Source organism: Carcharhinus amblyrhynchos, chromosome 23 (assembly GCF_965287045.1).
Source record: "Carcharhinus amblyrhynchos chromosome 23, sCarAmb.v2.hapA, whole genome shotgun sequence".
Taxonomy (NCBI): Eukaryota; Metazoa; Chordata; class Chondrichthyes; order Carcharhiniformes; family Carcharhinidae; genus Carcharhinus; species Carcharhinus amblyrhynchos.
Window position 1 is genome coordinate 24,703,528 of NC_137346.1, and position 21,087 is coordinate 24,724,614.

Here is a 21,087-nt window from a genome sequence, read left to right on the forward strand (position 1 = left end):
GGTGCAGAGGGACCTCGGGGTCCTTGTGCATGAGTCGCAAAAACCCAGCTTGCAGGTGCAGCAGGTGGTCAGGAAGGCTAATGGGATGCTGGCCTTCATAGCGAGGGGGATTGAATATAAAAGTAGGGAGGTCTTGCTGCAGCTGTATAGGGCATTGGTGAGGCCGCAGCTGGAGTACTGTGTGCAGTTTTGGGCGCCGCACCTGCGCAAGGATATTTTGGCCCTGGAGGGAGTGCAGAGGAGGTTTACTAGGCTGATACCGGAGTTGAGGGGATTGAGCTATGAGGAGAGGCTGAATAAACTGGGCTTGTACTCGTTAGAGTTTAGAAGAATGAGGGGAGATCTCATTGAGACGTATAAGATGATGAATGGGATGGATAGGATAGAGGTGGAGAGACTCTTCCCGCTCAAAAAAGACAGTAGGACTAGGGGGCACAGCCTCAAGATAAAGGGGAGGCGGTTTAGAACGGAGTTGAGGAGGAACTTCTTCACTGAAAGGGTGGTGAATCTCTGGAATTCTCTGCCCGTTGAAGTGGTGGAGGCTGCCTCGCTAAATATTTTTAAGAAGCGGGTTGATGGGTTCTTGATAAGAGAGGGGATTAAGGGTTATGGGGAGAGGGCGGGAAAGTGGAACTGAGCTACCACAGATCAGCCATGATCTTATTGAATGGCGGGGCAGGCTCGAAGGGCTAGATGGCCTACTCCTGCTCCTATTTCTTATGTTCTTATGTTCTGTTATCCATTCTAAATTTCCCTTACAAGTTTGAAATCCACTCTTCATTTCCCAACATTAAATTTTTCAGGTTTGTCTTTTTTATCCTGTTCATTATTTTGCATAACTCTCCGACTGTCTTATTTATGGTCTGAAAAATGTTTCTCATCTTTCTTCATTACTAGGTCTGGCAATCAATGTTCTGTCTTTTATGCACTATTTACAATTGAGTTCCCTTTATTGTACAGTACAGAAGGAGGCCTTTCGGCTCATCGAGCCTGCATCCACAACAATCCCACCCAGGCCCTATCCCTGTAACCCCACATAGTCACTGTGTTAATTCCCCTGAAACTAGGGTCAATTTACCATGGCCAATCCACCTAACCCACACATCTTCAGACTGTGGGAGGAAACCAGAGCACCCAGAGGAAACCCACGCAGGCACGGGGAGAGTGTGCAGGCTTCACACAGACAGTGATCTAAGCCAGCAATTGAACCCAGGTCCCTGGCGCTGTGAAGTAGCAGTGCTAACCACTGTGCTACCTTTGTGTCTCCATGACCCCAACCAGAACATAATTTGTGAGGGCTGGAGCAGTGTACAGTTTGATCATAGCTTCCTTTGATTGTATACTTTTTTTTTGCAAGATAGCTCAACTTTCCATTAGCTTTATTAATTGCGGAACATGTTGAGGGCTGAGCCTGCTAAGATTCATAGGTCTTTTGCAACTTCATTCTTAACTATTTCCAAATCAGTTATGGAGTACCTTTCACCCACATTTTTTTCTAATCCTATGAGAAATATTTTGCATATTTGTATTAAATTTAATCTACCATCTGCCTGCTTGCATACTTTGTCCAGTGTATTTTCTAAGCTGCTGCTTTCAATTTTATTGGCTGCTTAAACTGGTATCATCTACAAATTTAATTAATTTGCAAAGAGTTTCTGATTCGATGTCAAGTCAAACAATCAAAAGATTCAAATATCCTCCTGTAATCTGAAGCCAATAATCTAAGGATTTCTTAATATTACAGGCAGCGAAATTGCTATGAGCTGAATGATAGGTTTGTTTGAGTTTTGGAGTAAAGTCCGCAGCATTTCAGCAACTAAAATATATGCTTCTAGCAGGCAATGATGTCGAGTTAAAGTAGTTGTAGTATACTATGTGGTGTAAGGGGCAGCAGATTTAGAACTGAGTTGAGGGAGAACTTCTTCACCCAAAGGCTTGTGAATCTGTGGAATTCCCCACCCAGTAAAGCAGTTGAGGCTACCTCGTTGAATATTTTTAAGGTAAAGATAGAGACATTTTTAAACAGTAAAGGAATTAAGGTGAATGGGCGGGTAAGTGGAGCTGAGTCCATGGAAAGATCTGCCATGATTTTATTGAATGGCGGAGCAGGCTTGAGGGGTCAAATGGCCCATCCTGCTCCTAGTTCTTATGTAAATTATTTAATGATGGATCAGCCTTATTACAGTGCTGTGGATGAGATTATAGGTGGCAACAGGGACCTTTTATTTTTGTCTATTGAAAAAGGTTAGGGCAGGACTTTCCAGCCTCCTCTGTGGTGATTTTTGCAGAGCTGGTTTCTCATTGGCCTCTAATGTCTATAGTGTTTTGCTAACACCCAGGGAACCCACCTGGTGGGTCGCTTTCAGTAGGACTGGAAGATTCCACACGGGAAAGAGATAGAAAATGGGAATTCTCTTCTCCTACCTGCCATGGGAATTGTAATGGGCAGGGGCCAAACCTTGCAAAGGTCCATTGACCTTGAGCGGGATTCTCTGGTTTTGGGGCAGGCATGGCCAGAAAATCTCTCCCAACATATTTTATACCTACTCAATAGGGCAGACAGGTCCTCAGTTTAACATCTCATCTGAAAATTGGCACCTCCAATAATTTAACATGCCCACAGTGTTAAATGCTAGAGTGCCAGCATAGATCTTATGTGAATGTTTGGATTGAAACTTGAACCCACAACCTTCTGACTTGGAGGCAAGTGTGCTACTGCTGAGCTATGGCTGGCACACTGCTTCATCAAGTTTAAGTAATGGGAATATTTCTCTGAAGAGTTTTTTTTTGTGTTCCAGGAATGGAGGTAGCTGCCGCTGCGATTGAAAATGCCAAGTCTGTATCGGTGATTGGAAACTCTGAGGTCCCTTACTATAATTTGCTGGGGAAAGAAATTGGCAAAGCTATTATGAAGTTAAGTTGAAATTCAGTTCAAAAGTTATAAATAGGATGGTTCGAACTGGTAGATTAGAGAAAGTTCCGAAAGGAAACTCTTGTATTTTCTTTCTCCATTTGTTATCTTCAACACAGCACTTAAAACCTGTCCCAGTTATCCTCAGGCTTTCAATATAAACTTGTATGATTTCCGCTGACATGATAGATTTAATAGAATAAAATAAAATGTGGAACTTTGACTTGGTTTTCTAATTTTAAACCTGTGAAATTACAGGCGTTTCAACAAGAAGCTGTGATGTTTTACATGCTGGAACAAGTGATTGAGCTAAGGGGAGCGAAAGGATTGGTAAATCCACTTAAGTGTTTAATCATTTAAATTCCCAACTATTTAGCTTGTATCTTTATACACTTCCAATTTCTGTAACATGGCTTTGAAAAACAATTGCTTTTCTTCATATATTTACAGTTGAAAGAAATTGTACTCGCAAGTGGAAAGGTTCTTCCAGCAGATGTCTGTGTAGTTGGAATTGGTATAAAGTTCTCTTTTAACTGGATGTTTTATTCAAACCTTTTAGTTTTTCTGATTGCTGGTGTTCTCAAATTTTGTTCTCTCTTGCATGAATTTGCTTGCTTCCTTGTGGAAAGGAGCCATGCCTGCGACCCAATTCCTTAACGGAAGTCTCATAAAGACGGATCCAAAGGGAACAGTTATTGTTAATGAGGTGCAGATTGCTTTATTTTGAGTTTGTTTACCTTTAGTATCAGCCATCTTATGTGGGAACACTTTCTGTATCAGATGAGAAATTGCTGCTCTTTCACATGCTCCCCTCCTTCAGTTTGAAGTCCAAATACAGAAATAAAGCTTTTTTTCATTGTGTTCACTGTTGTTATTCTCCATCGCTATATGGATACGAGCAAATCCCAAGCGTTCATTTCCAGGGATTCTTCCTAATGTATTAGTCATGGAAATCATCCGACACATGGAGAAACTTAAAATAAGAGATTCCCACAGGCGAGAGATTCAAGGTTTTTCTAAAATGTCTGTGTACTGTAAAGTAGGAGGCTTTTGATTTATTTCATGCAAAGCTGTGGAGAGATGGAAATGTTGTGGGATGATGTATAAGTTCCTGAAGATGGCAGTATGGGTGTATGAGATTTAGGGCAAGTCGGGGAAACAAGTGGGTAGAATGTTGAGCATTGGAGGTTATGAAGGGAGGAAAATTGGGTGTCCTTGCAGAAGTGTTGGAATGGTTACGTCTAGAAGTGATGCAGATATGCAGTAGTTTCAGTGACTAAGGTGGGAGAATAGTTTTAAAGGGATTGAGGTAAGTAATCTTGGTGATGGACAGGGTGTATGGTTTAAAGTTTTTCTAATCATTGAACATGATGAATGATGTGATTCAGTGTAAGAAGATATCCAGGGAAGAGGGATGGAATCAATGGCAAGAGAGCAGAATTTATCAAGTGGAGCCAGATAATGATTTCAGTTTTCCAGCTGAGTTAAAGGAGCTTGTGGTGTGCGCAAAATGTTTTGTCATTTGACAGAGTAGTACAGTAACAGACATGTTCAAGATAACTGAAATGACCAATATTGTCAAATGCTGCCAAAAGGCTCAGGAGCATGAGGAGAGTCACAAAGGGTGCCAATACAGAGTCATTTTGATGCTGTGTAAATAAATAAACCTTATCTGTTGGAGTTCAAGTAAGGTTTGGGACATTTGACTGTGAATTGGAAAGTTATACTTTCACAGATCTCAAAGAGAAGAGAGACTGAATGTGGGGAGACCATTAAATTTGTTTTTTGTGTAAGGGGATAATGACAATATTTTTGAAAGGTAAAGGGTGGTGGTTGGAGGAAGAGAATTATTTATAATGGAAAGAAAACAAGTGAGTTGGAATTGAGGGGGAAGGGAACAAGAGCATGGATTACAAGATTTTGGAGAGATCAGTTGCAAAGAGAGCAAAACATTTCAGAAGGCTTGGATGGTCTTGGGAGAGGTTAGGGACTGGGCTTGTGGATGAAGATGATGAGGAGGCAGTGGAGGCAACTGTGCAGCAGGCAGACAGTGGCATAGTGGTATTGTCACTGGATTAGTAATCCAGAGACAGCAGGCAAGATCTGGAGGTGCAGGTTCAAATCCCACCATGACAGATAGTGATATTTGAATTCAATAACAATTTGGAGTTAGAAGTTTAATGATGACCACGAAACCATTGTTGATTGTCATAAAAACCCATCTGGTTCACTAATGTCCTTTAGGGAAGGAAACCTGCCTTCCTTACCTGGTCTGGCATACATGTCACTCCAGACCCACAACAGTGTAATTGACTCTCAAATTCCCTCTGAAATGGAAGACATTTAAGGATGGGCAATAAATACTGGCCTAGCCAGTGATACTCACATCCTGTAAAAAAAAAAGTTGGGCCATCTTTGATTTAAAGAAATCCATGACCCCCTTTTGCGACGTGTTAACATGAAGGTAACATGAAGAGTTTAAGGTTAGTTATTTAGAAAAAGAGTTTGGCTGATCTTAGAATTGTTTATTTGATAGGGAGAAAGCTTGGTGTGGATAATGCAGATTTGGCAATTGATCAAAACAGTTGCATGCTATGAATGCTTAAAATCTGGATCCCTTGGGCTTTAGAGAGTTGAGGTGGAGACTGTGTTGGCGAAGTGCTGAGTGCAGGAAACAGTGATGTATTTGATTGGAATACGGGCATCAAAGGCAGATGAGGGAACAATTAAGCCAGCCATCAGTGGAAGAGGTATAAAGTTGGGAGAGCCAGAGTGGGGAAGTTGTGAATTCAGAAATGATTTATGAGAGCTAGGGAAGAGGTTCTTATGGGGATAAAGAGTGAAGAGAAAAGGAGTAAAGGATGATTGGGGTGAGAGTGGAAAAAGATAAATGGTCGGTAATAGGATTGTCAGTAATGAAATACACAAAGGTTATGAGGAATGATAGTCCAGGAGTTGGTCAGTGATATAGTTGGGTGAGGAGTGAATATAAAGGGACAGGTTGAGAGAGGACAAGAGGGTAGTGAAATTGAAGAGTGGCAAAAGATAGCATACTGCTCTTGTAGTGACTGTATTTATATACTTGGCCCAGTTCAGTCTCTGGTCAATTGGAACTCCAAGGATGTTGAAAGCAACAGATTCAGTGATAGTCTTGCCATGGAATAAGGTCTCTAGAACATTAGTTGAGCTTCTGGATTAATAGTCTATCGATAATGCCACGAGACCATCAGGTCTGCTAAGTTGAACTCTGTGAAATATTGTGGCAGTTGAATATAATGCTGTGATTTGGACTGCACCAGGAAATGATTAATTTTTTTGATTTTTGATTCTTTGTTTCAGTTCATGCAGACCAGTGTTGCTAAAGTATTTGCAGCTGGCGATGTTACGTCATTTCCGCTACCACTGCAAAATAATGAGAGTGTTAATATTTGTCACTGGCAAATCGCGCATATGCAAGGTAATGAGATGGTCATTTGAGAAATATTAAGATATCCTATTTCCTTGACTTTTTTTCTAGCACAGAGGTTCGGTCAATTTTCATGTTTAGAAAATATTGTAGGCCCTGATGGCTAGGAAATAGGCTTCTGTCTGGTGTTGATGCGATAGCTCACACTGTCAACTCAAAGGAGGTGATTTTACTAGCCTGTTACACCAATTGATCAATGGGTGAGTTGGTAAGATCGCAAGGGAGGTGAAAAACTGAGTTTATGCCTGGGTTCTTGCCTCTCGCGATGATACCGGTGCTGAATTGCTGGCATAAGGACGCAAAGCTGATTATAACATTCATGATCCTATTTTAATATGTTTAGTAAGCCTGGGACTGAATCGTCCAGGCTCACTTACCTTAATGCCCTCATTAGTGGAGGTCCTCATTGACAAGGATCACATTTGGTCCACAGCAGTGGGGACCAGATGCGATGGCCTTGCCAATAGGACCAGAGGCCATTGAGGCATCCCATGTGGTTGGGGGCAGGACAGGCAGTGCCCCTTAACATTGCCAGCCTGTGACCCTAGCACTGCCAGCCTGGAATCATGGCAGTGCCAGCTTGAAACCCATTTGGCACCCTGACACTGCCCAATGGGCACAGCAATTCAACACAGTTTTAATACAATTTGTGAAAGCCATGAACCATTGTTTTGTGAAGACACCAATGGATGCTGGGCAGTGCCAAGGGGTGGGACCTAAGATTAATGGGCTGGACCTGAAGTGGAAGCTGCGCATGGAGAGCTGCGCACCCTTCAATTGTGGATCACAAGGGTGATGATCAATTAGGAAGGCAGGTTTGTGAACAGGAGGCAATCGGCTGAGGGGGGAAATTAGGGTGACAATTGACCTGGGGAGACACAGTTGGGAGGGGATGCGATCAGGGGACATTCAAAGGGTGGGGGAGGTGATGTCCAGGGCAGTGTGGGAATGACAATCTCCCAGTTCACTATGTGCTCTTCTACATAGTGCATTTGGAGATCATGCCCTGTAACACCCTGTAGCATTCAACAGCTGACTTCCTGATGGGAGTAGACTTCATCCACTCCCCGTTCTGGTGGGAAACATATTTTTGCCTTATTTATTTCTCAAAGTTGCATAAGATTGAGTTTTTTCTCTCGCCGAAAAATGGGTGCAAATCTCTCCCATTTTCACGCTCTCTCGGCACTTTGAATACTTTTGGTAAGATCGCCCCCAAAGAGAAAAACCAAACTATTTTTGTCCAGTCTCAACCTAGTTCCTGTTGGACAGAAGCCCATTCCATGGAATTCAAAGTTTCGGTGTTCATTGACATTATAATTTGAAGAGTTCACATTGGTAACTGGTGTAAAAAAAAAATGAGACCGTATCTTGTTTCATTAAGGTGAACTTTTTTCAGAATAGATATTGTTAGAGAAGCTGAGCTAACTGTGTACTGCTTGTACTGATGTGCTCGTCAAAAGTAGAGAAGCGCTCCATTCAGCAACATTTACATCCGTGCGCTGAATATTTGAAAAAAAATCAAAATTGGAACTTTTGAATGCTGGGGCTAAGTAGAATGTTGATCTCAGATTACGCTAATGATAGTTGGGCATGAGCCAAGCTGGCACACAAATCAGCAATATTGTCCTTCCCGATCAGGTGGATCCATTGCAGTAGATGCTGATGAATCTGGTTGTGGACTAGAACAACTAGAACAAATGTGAATATTTCCCATTGTGTAGCATGTATACAACCTTTCTTTTGCACTCATTAAACAAAAGACCAAGGAAGATAGTATTTCTTTGCTCCCATGCATTATGTTTAAAGTTTTAAATCCATCACTTTGCTTTTGGAAGTATTTTTCTGTGGGAGGAGGGTGTGGCCTCCACAGCTGATGCTTGATCCTTGGGAAAATGTTACTGAGATGAGTTGCAAAGTCAAAACTACTTATATAACTTAGGACATAAGACACAGGATTGACAGAAACAATCGAGCAATGTTGTGATGTTAAATTTTTATCTGTGTTTTCACATCCATCCATGATCTAACCTCTCCCTATTACTGTAATCTCCTTCACCCCTCTGAAATATTTGCATTCACCTATTTCTGGTCTCTTGAACGACCCTAATTTTAATTGCTCCACTATTGGTGGCCACATCATCAAGTGTCTGGGTCCTAAGCTCTAGAATTCCCTCATGTACAGCTCTTCACCTCTCAACCTCTCTTTCTTTCTTTAAGACTCATTAAAAGCTACCTCTTTGACCAAGCCTTTGGTCATCTCAGCTAATGTCCAGGATTTAATAGAGTGTGTTCGAGCAAGCATGATGGCCGGGAGGGCTGGTGGTGAGAGAGGGGTGGGCGTGTCTGAGGAATCAGGTAGGAATACCTGTTTCTGATTCCCAGTATCGGAAAATCTGTGCCCTACCTATTAAGTGGGACAGGAAGAACCTGACAACAGGAATCCTATCCTTTGGCAAAGATGGGAAGTCAATTATCCATGATCTCACCAAAACTAATTGTGACTCAGGTATTTAACGGGACTTGCACAGGAGTCCAGTGCTTCTGAAGGCCACCCAGCAAACCTTGTCAGATTTTCCTGCGCCCTACTAGACGGATCCTTGTTCACAGCCACTCAGTTTCTGATCGAGGGACCCAGCAGGTCAGCAGATCAAGAGCTTTCAGCAGACCCCACTCTCAGTCACTTCCTGTCTGTGATCCTCATCCCAGTCCGCACGTTTCCAGGGATGCAGTGACTATCCCCAGTGAAGGCCTTGGAGCGTTACTGACCAAAGCCACCGCTCCTGGTGATGCTGTTAGCCATGGAGAGCTGCCCAGCTTCTGGCCAGCAGCCTTCAGGGCCAGGATTTGTGCCCTCTGTACTGCTGGAGGTTGACGCTGGTCAGTTAACTACATGATTGGATTTGGACAAGACCACCCAGACAGAGCAACGCCAGACTCCCACCGTTTCTCAATTGTTGCTGAAACTAAATTCCATCTAGTATCTATGTGGTTCAGTGTGATACTTGGTTTTAAAATGCTCTTGTGAAGTTAAAGCTGCCTTTAAAGTTGTTACATTAGTGAAATAGTGTAGCATTATGCATGTTAATATGTAAACGATTTTTAAGACATGTTTATGGTTTTTGTAGGTCATGTTGCTGCCCTGAACATGCAGAAGAAAAACACTGCCATTAATACCGTGCCATTTTTCTGGACATCTTTCCTTGGAAAGAGTCTTCGATATGCAGGTAACTTGATATTCTTGCTATCTAAATATTGCTGAAAGAGAGCTAAGCTTTTTGTTTTGCACTCATCAGGAGAACTTGCAAGAAATGACCAAACTGTAATGGGACAACAATTTATCTTGCATGGGAAGAGAGTGCTGATTGGTTAGCCATTGATTGCTGTCCACTGTTATAGTTTGTGGGAATTTCTTAAGTTTATTTATTAATGTCACAAGTTGGCTTACATTAACACTGCAATGAAGTTACTGTGAAGATCCCCTAGTCGCACACTGCGGCACCTATTCGAATACACTGAGGGAGAATTTAGCATGACCAATGCAGCTAATCAGTACCTCTTTCAGAACGTGGGAGGAAACCAGGGTATCCGAAGGAAACACACAGACACAGAGAGAACTTGCGGACTGTGCACTGACAGTGACCCAAGCCAGGAAATGAACCCTGGTCCCTGGCACTGTGAAGTTGTGCTAAACACTATACCACAGTGTGAGTCTGATGTCCTGATGAGTGCAAGATGAAAAGCTTTGATTGTATGTCCCTTTTTTTTCAGTAATACTTGAGTTTTGTACTACTAAACGACTATCTAAATATGTTTGCTCACTCACTCGTTTTAGTGAGGTCTAAGAGGTTCCCAATCAGAATATAAATTAGATTTGATTTAACATACTAAATAGTGTGAGGTTAGCTTCCAGTGAGTCTCACTTTGCTTTGCTCTGGAGTCAGGACACACCCTGTCTCTGTACTGATTGTGGAAGTTTAGCATTCACATAAAACAGAGCTTGCTGTGTACCTTGTGAAACCTGAAGATATATCCTTGTTCAGCCAAAGAAAATACTCAGTGGTCCAAGTGATTTAATGATCTGAGTTCTGATCAAACAAGTAGTTATATTGCTGGTTCAGGTTGAATTGAAGTACAGGTATTTGAAGGATTGTTTCTCTTCATCTCTTACACCTAACTGTAATGCTATCTGTGAAGGGAACATAGGTTATTGGAGTCAGCAACAAGTAAGTGAAGTTCAGTGTTGAGGAATATAAAGTAGCACCTTTCGGGCAGGAACACACTGAAGGAATATAAATCTTAATGTTAAGACTCTTACTGCAGTGTATTAGTGTTTGAAAAGTGCATTGTCACACATATTGGTTGGGATCATCCCAAAAAAAATCTAAGTTCCCAATGTGTGGCAAAATAGGAGTAATTCCCTGTGTTTTACGCCTGCTTTTTTTTTAGTGTACTCACCAGAGCAAATTGCCAACACTCTGAGCACTACAGAGTGCCCCAGCAGGATTCACTCATATCTGTGTATGTCTCGATATGGTGTAACTGTGTTTCGGTATGCTGTGTGTTTGTGTTTATATGTCTGTCTGTGTCTCAGTATTTTGTATGCGTGTGTTTCTTTATATGTCAATGTGTGTCTAGGTATGCTGTATTCGTGTGTACTCTTTTGCACCCTCTCCTCTTTGTTCTATACCTTTCTAAATTCTCTTCATCTGGAACATCTTTCGGTTTGCTCAAGGGTAAATATACCGCATACTCCACCTCACCCAGTAGAGATTCCTGGCATTTTTGGATTTGAGTTTATTTATTAAGCAACCATTGGTTTGGAGATGAGAACCAGTTAACATTCCTATTCTTCATCAATGCTGGACTGACCAGGGAAATCTGACCTGGACTGACCAGGGCCTATTCCTGATGGAGTGGCCGGCAGCATAGTGCTGAGCTGGCCACTGCGCATGCAGTGATCTGTCAACTTGAAGATCAGTGCATGCACAGTGACTGTCCATTGATGACCTCCCAATTGCTGGCCCTTCCTGCAACCTCACAGATCACTGCCCAGTGGCCAATGCATGATGCCAGAGTGTCCATTGAGCAGTGCCAGTATGCCCCTTGGGCAAATTCTGAACTGTCTCGTGTCTCTGGCTGCTTCAAGTTCCATGATGCTGCAAATACTGCAAAACATGAAGGCATGAATCTCTTTGGAGGGTTTTACTATGGTCTGTGCAGAGAAGTCAAAATTTGAGTTCAGTCTTGAAAACATATACGAGCTCAGATTTAGCTGGTGAAGATGGCATGTTCTATGCCTGCTCAACGACCATTTGCCAACATTTCTGGTGTCGTTATCTTGATTTGAAGGTGTAGTAAGTTTTTCCATCTCTGAGGATGGAAGGAAAATGGCCTTTTTCCACTGTGGTAGTGAAGTAGAATTCTTCGAACACGTCTGAAAAAAATGAGAGACTAGGCTCCAAAGACAATAACATCCTATTTCACAATAGGCAAAACAATCATCGTCAGACATAAACCAAGAAGTGAATGAGAAAATGGACCAATATTGTATGTTAGGCAACTAATAACCAAACGTGAGTTTAGAAAATTGTCAAAAGAGAAATGAAAACACAAATAATTGAAGTTTGTCTCTCCAGTCAACTACATCAAAAAGTATTTGAGATTGACAGAAAGCTGTCAGGCCTGTTGGAGTTAGTGAGGTCACTGTTGCTTTCTGAATCCAGAGTTACTGAAGATGAGGTTGCCATAAACTGCACCACGTTTAACTCATATGAACATTGTTCATTGCTCAAGTTCCAGGAAGCCACCCACAACACAACAATTACAGTCTCACAAACTGAGTTCCGACTTGTCCAGTCAGTATTTCCAGAGTAATAGCGCTTACCCGCTCCAGACAGTATCTGACAGTGATTGTGTTCAGTAAATTTGTGAACTGTCTGGGTTTCACTCATTGGAAGATCACACCCTGTTGGTCAGCAGCTAATGGAGAAGCCAAGGGGTTTATACGTGCTTCTGTATTTTAAAAAAAGATACGTACAGGTAAAAACAAGTCATGGAATCAAGAGCGGTATTGGTTTCTTCACTATTATAGAGCAACAACTCACACGACTGCTGGAAAACCTCTTGCCACCAACACCACCTCCGCCCCCCCCGCCCCAAATCCATGGCTATGTTTTCACCCAGGTGTCCCTGGAGAGGTTGTCTGCTGTTACACTTGAGGCTTTTTGTGGTGTGCTCAGTAGGAGCTGGAATGCATTTATCAGCCCAGAAGTGACCATTTAGTTTAATTTGTCCAGTTTCTGTTGAAGATTTTGTTTTTAGTTACAGTGCCTCTTTAGGAGACTGTTAACTTATTTGTTGGTTAATTTGTTAATTAGTTTATCCTCTTGAATAACCAATAAAAAATAGAGACACTTCCTGAAACCATGTTGAGTTAGCTGGTGAATACTTGTAATATTTCATTTTGTAGATAAATACAAGGCTGAGTAAAGATTGTTATCAGTTTGATCCTTCACCAACTGGCATTCTGGAATCCTTCAGTGCAATCAACACAAATATTTGTGTAAATGATGCAATGTGGTGTATGTCAATGCAGAGTTTAGATCTCCATATTAAGGGAAGCATAAATTGCATCAGAGACGATACGAGAAAGTTCACTACTGGATTGATTTCTGGGATGAGAGGGTTGAACTATGATGAGAGGCTGAGTGAAGGGAGCCCATATTCTCCAGGCTTTAGAAGAATGAGAGGCAATCTCATTGAAGCATTCAAGATTCTGAAGGGACTTGAGAGAGTGAAGACTAGGAAGTTGTTTCCCCTGGTTGAGTAATCCTGGATACGGGCGCTTTGGTCTCAGAATCAAGGGGTATGAAGAGTAAACATGCAGGTGGAATTGAGGAGAAGAATAGCCATGATGGTATTGACTGGTGGAGTGGGCTCATGTAGGGCCATTTGGTCTAATGCAGCTTCTATTTTGCTTCTCCTCTAGGTTAGTAGCTCAACTTTCTTCCTGCAGTCTGGTGTTGTTTCAAGCCACCTGTTGCCTGTCTTGCCTTTTGGTGTCTTTTTTTAAAAAGCCTGTCCTTCTTCCATTCACTTTTTTGGATAAAGATCAAAAGATTTTCCAACACAATAGTGAGTGTTGTCTTTTTGAATCTGTAAGTAAGCTAATATGAACGTTTAATCTATGAGGAAGCAATTTCCTCTTTTTAATTCATGTACAGGATAGAGTGACACTGGCTAGACCAGCACACACTCCCCTCAAAGGTGGCAGCGAGCAACGTTCTTTAACCACTGCAGTCCGTGTTCATAGAATCCCTACAGAGCAGGAGGAGGCCATTTGGCCCATCAAATCTGCATTGACCACAATTCCACCCAGGCCCTATCCCCATAACTCCACTTATTTAACCTGCTAGTCCCCCCTGACAATTTACTATGGCCAATTAACCTAAACCGCACATCTTTGGATTGTGGGAGGAAACCAGAGTGCCCAGAGGAAACCCACACAGAACATGTGTAGAACATGCAAACTCCACACAGCAATGACCCAAGCCAGAAATGGAACCTGGTCGCTGGCGCTGTGAGGCAGCAGTGCTGACCACTGTGCCACCATGCCATGTGGTGAAGGTACCAATATTAATATATCAAGCACATATTAATTCAGATGTCTCGTTTTCATGTATATTAAAAGAGTCAATATAAAAAGCAATTATTTTCCAATTCCTATCTGTAAAACAAATGCCTGATTTCTAGAAACGTGAAGGAGTTTTGAATCAAGGAGTTCATATTGAATTTGTGTGCAATTTTGATTCAACCCAAACAGTAATATTCTGTACACCTTACACATCTATTATAGAAAATGTTTTGGACCCATAGAAAGGTACAGAGCCACATGTTAACTCGCAAGTTCAGGCACAGCATTTAGAGATGCACTCTGGGACTTCATCTAAGTTGTTTAAAAAAACTTAAAACCCAAAAACAGCTCTCAAGTTCCCATTCTTTCACTCCTGCAAACACTCCCCATACTCCATCCATGCCAACTCATGTCCCAACTCATCCCATATACCCTCCATGCCAACCTATGTCCCTCTACTTAACCTCATTGCCCCTCTTACTATGCCAACCAATGACCATTCCACTGATCCCCATGACCCTATGCCAGTTCACACCAACCATGATTCCCTACTCACCATCCTTTGCTCTTACAAACTTCATGCCAACTTACCCAGTAGGCACTATGGACAGACATCAGGAGCCATGGTGAGATGAAACAAAATAAAGTTCTAAGTATCTATTACAGATTTCACTATATATAAAAAAATTGTGTGGCATGCCTTATGAGGATAGGTTGAGAGAGCTAGGTCTTTTCTCCTTAGAGAGACAAAAGATGAGAGGTGACCTGATAGAGTTGTATAAGATGTTGAGAGGTATTGATCAGATGGACTCTCAGAGGGTTTTTCCCAGGGCTGAAATGGTTGCCACAAGAGGACACAGGTTTAGGATGCTGGGGAGTAGGTACAGAGGAGATGTCAGGGGTAAGTTTTTCACTCAGAGGGTGGTGGGTGCGTGGAATCGGCTGCTGGCAGTGGTGGTGGAGGCGGATTCGTTAGGGTCTTTTACGAGACTTTTGGATAAGTACATGGAACTTAGTGGGTTATAGGTGTGCCTAGTAGGTAGGGACATGTTCAGCACAACTTGTAGGCTGAAGGGCCTGTTTGTGCTGTAGTTTTTCTATGTTTCAATGTTTCTATGTTTCTACTTTGACTACAGCTCTTCATTCCCCGCATCCTGTAAGGACTCCAACCCATAATCTCAGCTGCTTTGCCTCAGCTGCATCTTTTCTGATGATGCCACTTTCCAAAATAGTACTGCTCTTATGTCTTCCTTCTTCTTCAATTGTGGTTTTTGTGATTGACAGGACTTTCAACTGCATCCAATCCATCTCACTGGGTACTGCTTTCACCTCACTACCCTCCCTCGCAGAGCCAAGATAGGGTCCCCCTTGTCCTCACTTTTCACCCCACCAGCATCTGCATTCAAAAGATCATCCTTTGCTCTTTCTGCCAACTCCAGCATGATGCCACTACTCAACACATCTTCCCTTCACACCCCCTGTCTGCAAGGATTGTTCTCTCTGGGCCACCTTGGCCCACTCTTCCTTGACACCCAATCCCTCACTTCCTGCCCACAGCACCTTCCCATGCAATCTTAGTAGGTGCAACACCTGACCCTTTACTTCCTCCCGGCTCACAGTCCCAGGTCCTGAACCCCCCTTTCCGGTGAAGCAGTGCTTCACATGCACCTCCTTCAATCTCACCTATTGCATTTGCTGCTCTCAGTGTGGGGTACTTTACAGAGAGACCAAAGGCAGAGTGGGTGATTGCTTCGCTAACACTTTCAGTCTGTCTGCAAGCACTTGCCACTTCAACACAAGCTTCCTGTCACTTGCCATTCAACACAACACCCTGCTCCCCTGTCCACATGTCCGTCCTTGGCCTTCAGCAATGTTCTAGTGAACCCCAACTCAAACTGGAGGAACAGCACCTCATCTTCCGATTGGGCACTTTATAGCCTTCTGGACTAAACATTTGAGTTCAACAACTTCAGAGCGTGAACTCTCCCCTCCACCCCACTTACACTTATTTCATTTTCGTTTTTTTTCCTTTCATTCATCCATTTTATCATCATTCTTTCTCACTTCCAATTTTCCACTTCACCTTTCCAGCTGTCCTTCTTGCATCACCACCACCAACACCACCACCTCGCCCTCCCCCACTCCCTTTCCGGGCAACTGCCATAATCCCCAGACAGTCCCTCAACCACCTCACACATTCTGATCACTTAATGGACACTTTTAGCACTTTTCTGAGCCTTCTTCATCCTCATTTACATTCCCTTTGTCCCATTTCAGCCCCGTCCTCGCCCCCTACCCTCATAGTATAAATCTCTGCTGATTCTATTTGCTTTTAGTTCTGACAAAGGGTCTAGCCTAGAAAGATTGGCTCTATTCTCTCCCCACATATGCTGTCAGACCTGCTGAGATTTTGCAGCATTTTCTGTTTTTTGCGTCAGATTCCAGCAACCGCAGTATTTTGCTTTTATCTTTGTTCCATTCAGGATGTGCATAATAAAGACAACTGTGTATGAAGCATTACGCAATTTGGCAAAATATTTCGCCAATGCCTAAGGCTGAGCCTTAAAAACACAAAGAAGGTTTCAAGTTTCATCCTCTGGTGCGTACTGATCCCTGCTCATGTAACAGTCGGACATATAGATTGTCTCAAGGTTAACGAAGAGAACAAAAATGGTTGGAGTTTATGCTTCCAGCTGTTACCTAGCAGCCAGTGCCATTGCAGTAGTACTTTTATCGCAGCTCACCCACAAAAAGAAATGCCCAGTTGTGAAGTAATTTTACATTGCATTGTTTCAACTGAATAACCATGCATGCAATTTTAGCCTACAAAGGTTGCTAAGACATTGCTGGAAAATAACCGCTGCGTCATCGTTTAAGACTGCACGACTGGTTTTGCATTGTCAATATCTTATAACCTGAGGCCCAGTTGATAGATGTTATAATGGATGACGTGCAACTAAAATGAAGAGTTTGCTTACATACTATTGTATACACTTCGGAAGTAATTAATCAGCCGTTAAGTGCAATGGGGCATTTTGAGGACCTGAAGCATAAATGGAAATCCCTCCTTCCTATTTAGCTTACATCAGTGGAGTACATGTCGCTAATTTGTTGCTATCCTTTTCTCTCCTCCTCAAATATCTTCCTCCCTCAATTTAAAAAAAATTGTTGTTTAGCAAAAGAGTTTCCAAGATATTTCTTGCAGTTTGATGCATGCCTTTTCAACCTTTTAAAATGATTCTTTGTGTGTGTAGGTTCAATACCATTTAGCACAGCAGTATTGACTAGTTAGTTTGGAGTTGGCTGCCATACATAGGTTTTAATATTGTTTTCATGGATTGTATTGTTTTCTATACAAAATTCTGGTCACCTGAGCTTGAGGTGCAAATGTCATTTTAAAAAATCTTGCTGTGTATTCAACATTTTATTAACTTTTTATTTAGGCACATGAAAATGCATCAAATGCAGGCCCCATTACTTTTTGTCTTGGCCATTTCTCTGTCTGTTGATATCCCCACAAGCACCACGCCCCACCCCCCCCTACTTCCCCAATCCTCTATATGCATGCACTCTCAGATTGAAACTACCATAGCACAAAACACAGTAAAGCCTGTGGTACCCTCAAGTGCTATTTAATGGTAAGTTTTTTTTAAATTTCCAAATGGAGTGGATAGCCAGAAGCTTTTTCCCAGCGTGGAAGAGTTAATTACTAGCAAAGATTTAAGGTGTGAGGGGCAAGGTTTAAAGGAGATGTTCGAAGCAAGTTTTTTCTTTTACACACAAAGGGTGGTGGGCACCTAGAACTTGCTGCTGGGAAAGAGATAGTGAAAGCAGATACAATAGCGACATCTTTTAAGGGACATCTTGACAAATACAAGAATAGAATGGGAACAGAGGGATATGTCCCCAGAAGGGTAAGGGGTTTTAGTTCAGTCAGGCAGCATGGTCAGTGCAGGCTTGGAGGGCCGTAGGGCCCATCCCTGTGCTGTAATTTTCTTTATTCTTGGAATGGAAGTTATCAAGTTTGAACGGTGTGTTATATTTCAAGGATACAAAATGCTAGTGATTTCTTTTTTTAATGATGGGGGGATGAGCAGGGGAGTGTGACTTGCTAAGATCGAGGACCAGCATAGACTTGAGGGTCTGAATGGCCTCCTTCAGTGCTGTAACCATTCTATAATTCTGTGCTATCTACTAAATCTACTTTATGGAGACTAATGTTTCCAGTCAATGCAGAGTTATCCTGTCCACACAAAATTCAGCGAGACAATCACATTTGAAGTTTTTTTTAAAAGTTTGTATTTTATACTTCGGCAGGATATGGTGCAGGTTATGAAGAAGTCATAGTTCAAGGTGCCGTTGATGAACTGAACTTTGCAGCATTTTACATCAAGTAAGTTTTTGGTGTGAACATTATTAGAAGAAAATAAACATGGGCCAGTGTTCTCCGGCCATTCACGCCAGCAGGATTCTCTGGGTCTGCCAATGGCAACCTCCCACCACCGCACCGCCCCCCCCCCCCCCCCCCCCCCGCCACGAGCTTCCCAGTGGTGTGGAGTGGCTTCAGTGGGAATTCCGATTGATAGTGGTGGAACCAGAAAATCGTGCTGCCAATGAATGATGTACCGCCTCCCACCATCAAGAAAACTGCTGAGTGGAGGCCAGAAAATCTCACCTGTGATTCTAAATTGTTAAGCTGAAATTGGAAATAGAAAAAAAAAGTTTTTTCTAACTGTAATATTCTGTCTACTTCTTTTTAAAGAAAGGATAAGGTTGTTGCAGTTGCCAGTTTGAACCAAGACCCTGTGGTTGCCCAGGTGGCTGAGGTTCTGGCCTCAGGAAAGACCATATCCAGGAGTGAAGCTGAGTATGTCACTTCTTTAAGAATATTTTTTGTTTAATGTGAGATTTTTGTTTTATTAGTGAGAAATTCTTCCTGAATTTAACAAAATAAGGGCCATTAGCTTTTTATCATGGATTACAAAAAATTAAAGTAGGCCACAATTCTCTAAAAGTAACATTTAGAGCTACTACACCCAGGTTTGCTGTAGAATATTTACAATTGCTAATCATTATTAGAGTTTTGGCACTTAATTTGGTTATTAAGATAGTATAATATTTAGCAAGAATTCTGCCTTTTGAATTCCATAGCCCAAGAACATACTAAAATGTTAGGTGGATTGGCCATAATAAATTGTCCATTAGTGTCAGGGGGATTAGTAGGATAAATATATGGGGTTACAGGGATAGAGCCTGGGTGGTGCAGGCTTGATGGGCCGAATGGCCTCCTTCTGCACTGTAGGGATTCTATGATTGTAAAATGGGTGAAGATGACTTGCACAAAATAACATGTTTTTGCTTTGTGTTTCAAGGGTGGTTTAAAAATGTTTTCTCTTATGCCATCTGACCCATTATGCTTTTTAAATCCTACTATCAAAATTCTATTCATCTTATGCTTGCACATGCAGCAATATATAACATAACTTGCCTCTCTGCTCAAATACTAGTGGGCAACAAATGTAGCCCAGGGAGAATTTAGACTGCATAATTATCTTGTGTATACCTTCAGTTAGAAAAATAGTAGAAGTTTTTAAACAAAAAATCATTTTGTGAGGAACAAGCTGAATTCACTCTCTGGTTTTTTAAATATTTGAATTTCTGACTCAGTTTTAAAAAATCTTCAACTATTTTTCACTTAATATCTGTGCATCCCCAGAATCAAAATGAATGCTCTCACTATCTTCCAGTCAACTTTACCAGGAACGGTTAACAGAACAGTGGTTAGTACTGCTGCTTCACTGTGCCAGGGACTCGGGTTCAATTCCAATCTTGGGTCACTGCCTGTGTGGAGTCTGCATGTTCTCCCCATGTTTGCGTGGGTTTCCTCTCACAGTCCAAAGATGTGCGGGTCAGGTTGATTGGCCATGGTAAATTCCCTCTTGGTGTCGGGGGTATTGGTAGATAAATATGTGGGATTACAGGATTAAAGCCTGGGTGGGATTGTTGTTGGTACAGGCTTGATGGGCCAAATGGCCTCCTTCTGCACTGTTGGGATTCTATGATTCTGTTTTATGAACAGATGCGCTAATGTACGACGCTGATGATAATGTATCACTAACAATCACATTAGGCTGTTGAGAGATTGGAACACACGATGTTTAGGAACAACATTACTACTCAATAACCTACTTAGAAGTACAATAAACCAATATTTACTCAGTACCAGGGTATGACCACATTCTGTTAAAGGGAAGATAGGTCACTCCTATGAATAACAAAGAACACAGGTCAGAGAGACAATCCAAAACATGGAAGCAAGCATAGAGAGGTTAGCACTGCTGCCACAGTGCAAGGAATCCAGGTTCAATTCCTGGCTTGGGTCACTGTGTGTGCAGAGTTTGCACATTCTCGCCGAGTCTGCATGGGTTTCCTCCTGGTGCTCTGGTTTCCTCCCACAGTCTGAAAGACGTGCTGATTAGATGCATTGGCCATGATAAATTCTCCCTCAGTGTACTTGACCAGGCGCTGGAGTGTGGCAACTAGGGGATTTTCACAGTAACTTCATTGCAGTGTTAATGTAAGCCTAACTGTGACACTAATAAATAAACTTAAACTTTAAAAAATTGTTTGAAGTATCATAAACCAGGGTAGTCCACTTTTTTGAACACCTTATTAGTCAGTATTTATATGAAGAGATGCAGAAAATATTTAATTACCTTCTGTCCACTCCCCACTTTATTTAATCCATGGAAGTGATTAACTTCCACATTATATAATAGAAAACTAGGATTAGAGTAAATCTAAACTATTGGTTTTAGAGCTATGATCAGGATATTCCAGCCTCCTTGCGGTGGATTTTGCGGAAGCAGTGCACCATTGGCAAACTGCCTTTGCCACCAGAAAACCTACTGGGGTGGAGAACAGAAAATGGCAGCTGATAAAGCTGGTAAAAAGGTTTTGCAAAATGGTATCAATATTTTGCTGTATGCTCAGAGTGAAACACTATTTTTGTGGGAAATAGAATGACGCACAGAACCGGAATTGACTGTTTAGATGTTGCCTTAGATTTTGATGCTT

The 21,087-nt window shown here is 42.0% G+C and overlaps 1 protein-coding gene across 1 annotated transcript in view; it reads left to right on the forward strand.

The window, feature by feature from the left end:
* LOC145357433 (apoptosis-inducing factor 3-like) overlaps window positions 1-21,087 on the forward strand; it is a 59,762-nt gene that overhangs the window by 36,024 nt on the left and 2,651 nt on the right. The window contains exons 11-18 of the mRNA XM_080210762.1: window positions 2,799-2,912; window positions 3,168-3,241; window positions 3,362-3,425; window positions 3,541-3,617; window positions 6,251-6,368; window positions 9,503-9,601; window positions 18,328-18,403; window positions 18,773-18,877. Of these exons, the coding sequence (XP_080066888.1) occupies window positions 2,799-2,912; window positions 3,168-3,241; window positions 3,362-3,425; window positions 3,541-3,617; window positions 6,251-6,368; window positions 9,503-9,601; window positions 18,328-18,403; window positions 18,773-18,877 (727 nt within the window). The remainder of the gene's footprint in view (window positions 1-2,798; window positions 2,913-3,167; window positions 3,242-3,361; window positions 3,426-3,540; window positions 3,618-6,250; window positions 6,369-9,502; window positions 9,602-18,327; window positions 18,404-18,772; window positions 18,878-21,087) is intronic.